The 7,672-nt window shown below is 37.3% G+C and overlaps 1 protein-coding gene across 1 annotated transcript; it reads left to right on the forward strand.

The window, feature by feature from the left end:
• Positions 1–4,989: 4,989 nt before the first annotated feature.
• LOC140021715 (homeobox-leucine zipper protein ATHB-13-like) lies at positions 4,990–7,445 on the forward strand. The gene is made up of 3 exons (XM_072073025.1): positions 4,990–5,650; positions 5,758–6,137; positions 6,813–7,445. The coding sequence occupies exons 1-3, from the start codon at positions 5,503–5,505 to the stop codon at positions 7,176–7,178; spliced, it is 894 nt and encodes a 297-aa protein (XP_071929126.1). The 5' UTR covers positions 4,990–5,502; the 3' UTR covers positions 7,179–7,445.
• The last annotated feature ends 227 nt before the right edge of the window (positions 7,446–7,672 follow it).

Below are 7,672 nucleotides of genomic sequence, written 5' to 3' on the forward strand. Positions count from 1 at the left end.
CAGTTAAATTCAAACCAAATCCAATCCCTTTCCAAAAAAAAAAAAAAAGAACTAATCCGAGATTGAAGACCGTATTAGAGCTAGGATTTCGAAAGTATATAATGACCTTTTACAGTTTCGTCAAACCAATTTTTTCCCTACAAAGGGGGAAAGAAAAACTATGCCGCGTTCTAGGTCTATTCCAGTTTGGAGCAAGCAACATGTTTTGCCAAACCCACCCAACTGTACTCTGTACCCACGAAATGCCCAGCTAAGGACCAGCCCCTTGGTTCCCTCAATTAAATACCAGTACTACTGATACTCTTTTAAGCAGGTACTACATAGAAAGTAAAATCTTCTTACAGTTTTAAAAGGAAGAAAAAAAAAATCCTTTTACCTCTAAAAGATGCCAGGACTAAATAGTCTTTATACTATTCATTCCAAACCAATTCATTGTATCATAACTGTAGAATACAATGAAGTATCATGAGTGGGCATATGCATGGGGTCCGATTAAACAAACATAAACAGGATAGGAGCTAACTTCAATCAATCAATCAGGTTTGTTACTCGCTTAATGTCCAAGAAAACAGGAGAAAGTTGTCATCTGATATCAATCAAACAACATCGCCTGAGAATATTTTGGTCTCAAAACACACAAATGTTTGTGTGGTTGGTTGAATTGGCAATTCTTTCATGAAACAGAGCTTTTAGTCCAATCAATCCCCTTTGCTACTGCTAGTGGGAGACTTCTTCCTTCACTTCCTTTGTGAATTGCCAACGTTGAACTGTCCTACGTTAAGTAACATATAATTGAGCACCGGCAGATTCCAAAATTTATTCATTACCCACTTTTAGATGAATGTCTATCCATTTACAGCCATGAAATGTAACTTTCACTGAATTGGATGGAGCATCTATCCCCCACAGTCCGTAAGTTTCTTTTACCTGGTCAATTTCACTCTAGACGTGTGACGTTCATGCATCTTGATACGTGCACAGTAAGAGCCCAAAAATAGGAAGAGCAACTTGTTGATTGTTTGAGTGCCACTTACCTACTACTATCAATTAGGGATTGGCCACGGGAATTTACAGCACTTTCATGATCTTATCATACCCATATCTTTAAACCAATCATCAAGTGCAAGAAGTGTCCTATCTGCACAACCATCGTAATAATAATGATCAGCGTTTTATCAACTGAACGGGGCTTCATTATCAACTGAACGGGGCTTCATTATCAACTGAACGGGGCTTCGTAAACAAATTACTTTTGTTGACATTTTATTTTGCCTGTTGGTTTTAATATCTAAAGGTAATCGTCATTTCAGACTCAATGTTTACATAACACAAACCGATTCAGGACGCAATTGAGGATTTGCCAGAGCATTTTGATCCAGAAACTCAGTAGTATTGATTGAGTAGTGCGTGTCGATTATCAGATATGCCACATTTTTATGCAAGATGTTAGCTTTCGAATTCACACGCTGCGATATTGCAAGTGTGGGGCTGACTAATATTATATCAGCCATTAGAGTGAGTGAAATAGCATTTTTACTATAAATAAAGGAAATCAAATATGAAGATGCACAAATAAACGTCCTGCCAATCAACAGTTCCCTGTGGCCCAATTTGAAAGCAAAAAAAAAAAAAGGGCTAAACAAATCAACTGAAAAGGTATATAAAAATACACAAGGCCAAAGAGGACGGAAAGCAGTAGTTGATGTATCACTTTCAAGAAGAAGAAAAGAAGGGAACGAGTGACGTCAAGCGTAGACGGCACATGGGATCAGGTTTTTAGGCTGAAAGAAGCACAAGAGCGAGCTGGGAATGCATGTGGAGGAGAAGATTCAGCTATTTCTTTACTATTTTCTCTTTGTATTCTGAGAGCTATTTTATTTAGTAAAATTCAAAATATGTATAACCCACCAGCAGGGGGGAAGAAGAAGGAGCTAAGAACATGGATCCACCCCATTCCAATTGGGTACCCCTTTCTTTCAGCTTCCAACTAATAAAGTCATGTGATGCAGTGATACTATCTTGTCTTTGGCCTCTACAAAAACTAAATTTGTGTACATAATGGGACCCTCCTTCTCCCCTATCCTGATCATCAATTCAATAAGATTGGTGGGCTCTCTATTTTTTCTGTCATTCATGAATTTCAGATGAAAGTTGCATTGCATATTCCAATCGCCAGTTTTGTTGATCCAGACATACATTGGACATTAATTTTACTAGTACTTTGTTTTTTTTTTGTTGGGGGGGGGGGGGGGGGGGTTGGAAGAGGGAGAACCCTCCCATGCATGCTTCTTCTTCTTTTTATCAATTTGATTTTTCCTAGGTAAATGCTTTTCTTTATTGCGTCACATATATGCCTATTCTTCTATCTACTAATAATTAAACAGTAAATGGTACTGTTCGAACCTTGCTGCCAGCAAGTTGCTGAGGGTGGTGAATAGTCTGCGGGGTCCACTCCTTGCGGGACACACCTAAAAAAAAAAAAAAAAAAAAAAAAAGTAAATGGTACTGCATGTAGTGTTTGATCATGTTACTTAATAATTTTGAAATTGAGAACTAGAATGTCATTAGTCATTGGTTGTTAATGTAAAAATTAGGTTTCAGTTTAGCCACAAAAGTTCAATCAATGTTGATGTTTATCGATCATATAATTGTTCCAAACGACATGTTATATCATCAACAAATTTCTGGCACAAGCGTTTGTGGCCAACATATCTCTTGTGGACGACATTTTGCTGGGTTATCAACTATAGCATTTCGACTTTATGGTACTAGTAGCTTTGCTTATTCAATAGTGGAAAAGAATGAACCTTAATTTAGGAAGAAAGAATCAAGCATTCAAGGACAACGAGAGAAGAAAACAGTTGTGTGGGGAAATTGGATACTATATAATTAGGATTATACAGGGTTCACTTCGTCCTTGCCATTTAACTAGGTAACATTTGACGAAACTTTTGCTGGCTGATTGGGACCTCCAACCTTCTTCTTTATTCTTCTAGTAAATGTATACGTCAATTTACCACCTTAAGATTGAAGAAGCACTCAATAATTTTAACCTACTTACAATACTGGTTAAGCTCATGTCAGGGGATAATGCTTTTTTTTAATGGTGTCAAATACGTCTTGTTTCACGAGGTGCTTAGTTTACTCTTTTCTGGTAACAGTGGTGTGGTATCATTCATTGCCATCCATATATCTTAACCACAGGCGCAAGAAAATGCTAGTTGTTTTTACGTTCTTTATAAGTTTTTGATCTTTTTTTTTCTCCAAGGATATGAAACGTATGTATCATCTGAACAAGCAGACAAACTTAGATGACTGAAATGAATTACGGACTAATTTTACTTAATTTACACCTACTGAACACTGGATCCGTATTACTTGATGCGAAAAACTATATATATAGTTTTGAAATTTCCGGCCTTTGAAGTTATTATATTCTCCAATTGATCACAGTAACGTATTTCGATTCGAGTGGAAAATTTGCCATTTGATTAGTTGGAATTATGCTGCAAAGCGTTTATTCAACATACCGATATTACGAGTGGAATTGTTTGATGGTAGACCATGAGAATACTGCAAAGCTTATTTGTCATGCATGTTCGTTCGACGAGAGATTATTTGGAATCAGTGTAGCACTTTTTTTTTTTTTTTGGGGATGATATTTTTGATGTAACAAGATGGTTGAAAAAAAAATATGTATTAAAACGCACTTATGTTCAAAATAAATGATGTTGTTATGATTTCCTCATAAAGTTGCATAAAACTGACTCGAATATAGAACTTGGGAACAAAGATGAAAGATGGAAAAAGGAGAAACATTAGGGATACCCAGCCAGACAGCTTTATCTCAAGGTCATCTCATGAAACAGCAATAGAGGATATACATGTACAACGGAGGCACCAAGACAAATAACACCAGGTAAGTAGGGTTATTTGTGTGTGTGTGTGTGTGTTGGGGGGGGGGGGGGGGGCGGGGGTTAGTGGGGGGAAGGGTACTTAAAAAGCTTTCTTGTTTCTTCAGAATTCTTGCTATGCCCTTAATTTCTTTCTCTCCTTCTCCAGCACTAGACGTTGCCATGGCTCTCAAGCCTAAACGTTGGATGTGTATTTTGCATGTTGAGGGGATAATGGATGGGATAGGGCTTCGTCCTGGTGCACGATACCTGTTGGTGGGTTAGGTGGCAACCCCTGCCCTCTGTAGTGGACCCATCCCTAGATTCCTGCCTCTTCTCTGTACACCCCTTTCTAAAACCCACCCCCACCCCCTTCCCATCTCAGGCTCTCCCCACCACCCAGCCCTACCCCAAAATAAATCCCTCCAAGAACCAAAAGATATAGACACCTCATTTCTCTAATGCATGTCCAAGAAAGTCTCTTAGTTGACAAAACTAGCTAGATCGATAGCATAAAAATATAACTTGTGCAGGTCTCATTTCTAAGTCACTCACTCAATCTTCAAGGAGATAATTGACACATAAGCACCTAGAGCAAGAGGAAGTACTTGAAAAAAAAAATTTATAGTCTTTAAGGAATTATTTTTTCTCTTTAAGCACCCACTTCTCATCCGAAAACACTATTATAATATGAACCCATTTTCTCTCCTTTAGCTAGGGAATCAAAGTATTTCAAAACGTTTGCTGCCATCCCATTTTTATTCAAACATGGACAACTGTCCTTCGTTGAAAACACACAGTCCACTTTTGTCGCTTAACCAAAGAAAAAGAAAATGAAAAAGAAAAATGACTAATGATCAAAAACTTCTGAGCCCTTTAAACAGTTTTTAACTTTTGAAAGTCATATCAAGAGATGAGAGAAAATATATATACACACACTTACTTATAGATATACTTACACCTTTTTAACATCAAATGTGCCTCTCTATTTTCAATTGAAATGAAAGAGTTAAAATTTATGCTTCTTGCTTGCTCATCTGAATATCAGTATCTGATCCAAAACAAACGAGTGAACTGAAAACTACTTGCGTAATTGCCACTTGTATTTTGTGTTGCCAATCCAAAATTTTGATGAATTGAGGGAACAAGATTTAATCAAGTTTAACCTAAAAAGAAAAGAAAGGATTTTGTATTCAAATTAAACTTATTATTGTAGTATATAAAATCCTTCTTCACGCAAAGAAAAAGAGACCCTACTGCTATCTTAACCCTTCTCTCTCTTATTCTCTCTCAGAAGAAGGATGTGCATATTTTTGCATATACCAAAGGAAAAAGCTTTGTGTCGCTGATAAGGTATATAAGCTTCCATCACCAGTACAATGAGTGTCATCTCCATCCACCTGACCATATTACTATAATTTTCTCCTCCAAAAGTTTCCTAAGAAGAGGCCTACGTAGAAGTAACATACCTCCTTCAACTTCAAGTGCTCATAAACTTCCTTCTCTCCCTCAAATTCAATCTCAGCTGCCAAAACACTTGAGCATGGTTTTGGTCAGATCGCAACAAGCTCTGTATTCAAGACTGCTGCAGGCAGAAGCCTACTAGGTCATGACTTGTACTGCTGCAATGGCCTTCTTCCCTGCCAATTTCATGCTGCAAACTTCTCATCATGATCAAGATCATCGTGATTCTCAACAACCTCCCACCTCCCTTAGCACCCCAATTCTCTCCTCTTGCGCCCCTCAGGACTTCCACGGTACACTACTTTCTCTCTATTTTCTTGAAACTACTTGCAAGGACTTGATTGGATTTATACATATATCTGCATGCATGAATTTATCTGTTTTTGTTGGGCGGATTTAGGTGTTGCTTCGCTTCTAGGGAAGAGATCTATGTCTTTTTCGGGTGTGGATGTGTGTGATCAAGAAAATCATGGGGAGGACGATTTATCTGATGATGGATCACAAATGGGGGAGAAAAAGAGGAGGCTGAATATGGAGCAAGTTAAGACTCTTGAGAAGAATTTTGAGTTGGGAAATAAGCTTGAGCCCGAGAGAAAAATGCAGCTGGCAAGAGCTCTTGGTTTGCAACCTAGACAGATAGCTATATGGTTCCAGAACAGGAGGGCTAGATGGAAGACTAAACAGTTGGAGAAAGATTATGAAGTTCTCAAGAGACAATTTGAAGCTATCAAAGCTGAAAATGATGCTCTCCAAGCTCAGAACCAGAAGCTTCATGCAGAGGTATGTTTTTTTTTTTTTTCTTTTAAAGCAACATTTCAAAATGATGCATGAATTTAGCAAAAACTAGACCAGTTTCTTGATTATGGTAGGTTTAGAAAAATGTTGCATGTATTGGCTAGCTTGTGTTGATATATTCGATGTCATGCTTTCTGAATTCTGGTTTACATTTTTGTGAGTTTTTTCTTTCTTTCTTTCTTTTTTATAAAAGAGAAACGCTATTGATTGCTGCAAAATTGTTCCGATCAATGACGTTTCATGCTTTTAGTGTAGCAACTATCATGGGGTTTTTTTTTTTTTTTTTTGTTTATACTAGTATTTGTTTTTTATGAATGGAAATAAAAATTGTGTGCGCGACTCTATGAAAGTTAGTTTTGAAGATTTTTTACCTTCCACAAGTTTTGGTTTGCATCACACCAATAATTCTACTCAAGAATTTGACAATGATTGATGGTAAATCATGTGATGATATATCTGTCTTGGCAAGATTCAACACATCGTTCCTATATTTTAACAATTTAGTCTCAAATGTCCAAGTATTCTTAGTTAAAAGATAGTGAATTCGAGTAAGGGGGAGGTTGAGTAATTGACTTTGAATTGTCAAGTCAGTGATTGAAATTAATGGCCGAAAAAGAAAAGGGGAAAAAAAAATCTAAATCTTGATTGGTGGGCTGGCAGATATCGGCACTAAAAAATAGGGAACCGACGGAATCAATCAACCTCAACAAAGAAACAGAAGGATCTTGCAGTAATAGAAGTGAAAACAGCTCTGATATCAAGCTGGACATCTCAAGAACACCAGCAATAGACAGAGACAGCCCTCTATCTTCCCATCCAACAGCTAGCCGATCCCTCTTTCCTACGTCCATCAGGTCTACTGGAGGGATGACTACTACACAGCTCTTCCACAACTCAACGAGACCCGATCTTCAGTGCCAGAAAATGGATCACAGTACTGTTAAAGAAGAAAGCTTGTGCAATATGTTTGGCATTGATGATCAAGCTGGATTTTGGCCCTGGCTCGAGCAGCAGCATTTCAATTGAGAACCCAAGTATTATGATCATATACATTGGCTGGCACCATGCATGTTGTTTATGATTTTTCAATTCTTGTTTTCGTACCTAGACTGGTGTAAAGTAAAAAGGTAGCGTAATTATGATGTTGAACTCGAAGCGGATGAGGATTTTCAGGGACTTTATGGAAGAATAAAAGGAAAAAGAAATCCATCATATACTCCAATGTTTTTTCTTGAAATGAAAGAAGTGTTTGATAGAGGAAAACATAAACATCCCTCCTCGAGTTTTACTCTATGCCGCTGATCTCTTTGTCTAGGCTCTCTACCATGTGGTAGGAAAGGAGAGGGACGACACATTTTACTTAATTAGAATGTGTTACTTTTTTTGTTCACTTTATTTATGATTTACGTACCTTCTAAGAAGTAGTGCATATATAATGGATTTGATTAATTGAGTATAATATGAAATAAAAACTAGTTTTATTTTTTTTCTTGTAGTCGCTGCTCTTCTTCTGATTATAT

The sequence above is a fragment of the Coffea arabica genome, chromosome 11e (assembly GCF_036785885.1).
Source record: "Coffea arabica cultivar ET-39 chromosome 11e, Coffea Arabica ET-39 HiFi, whole genome shotgun sequence".
Classification (NCBI taxonomy): domain Eukaryota; kingdom Viridiplantae; phylum Streptophyta; class Magnoliopsida; order Gentianales; family Rubiaceae; genus Coffea; species Coffea arabica.

What these genes read in the sequence shown, in the direction of transcription:
- LOC140021715 (XM_072073025.1), top strand. Translation starts at nt 5,503, where the DNA reads ATGACTTGTACTGCTGCAATGGCCTTCTTCCCTGCCAATTTCATGCTG. An exon ending in CGCCCCTCAGGACTTCCACG is followed by an intron (nt 5,651 to 5,757) that starts GTACACTACTTT and finishes GGGCGGATTTAG; the next exon opens with GTGTTGCTTCGCTTCTAGGG. An exon ending in ACCAGAAGCTTCATGCAGAG is followed by an intron (nt 6,138 to 6,812) that starts GTATGTTTTTTT and finishes GTGGGCTGGCAG; the next exon opens with ATATCGGCACTAAAAAATAG.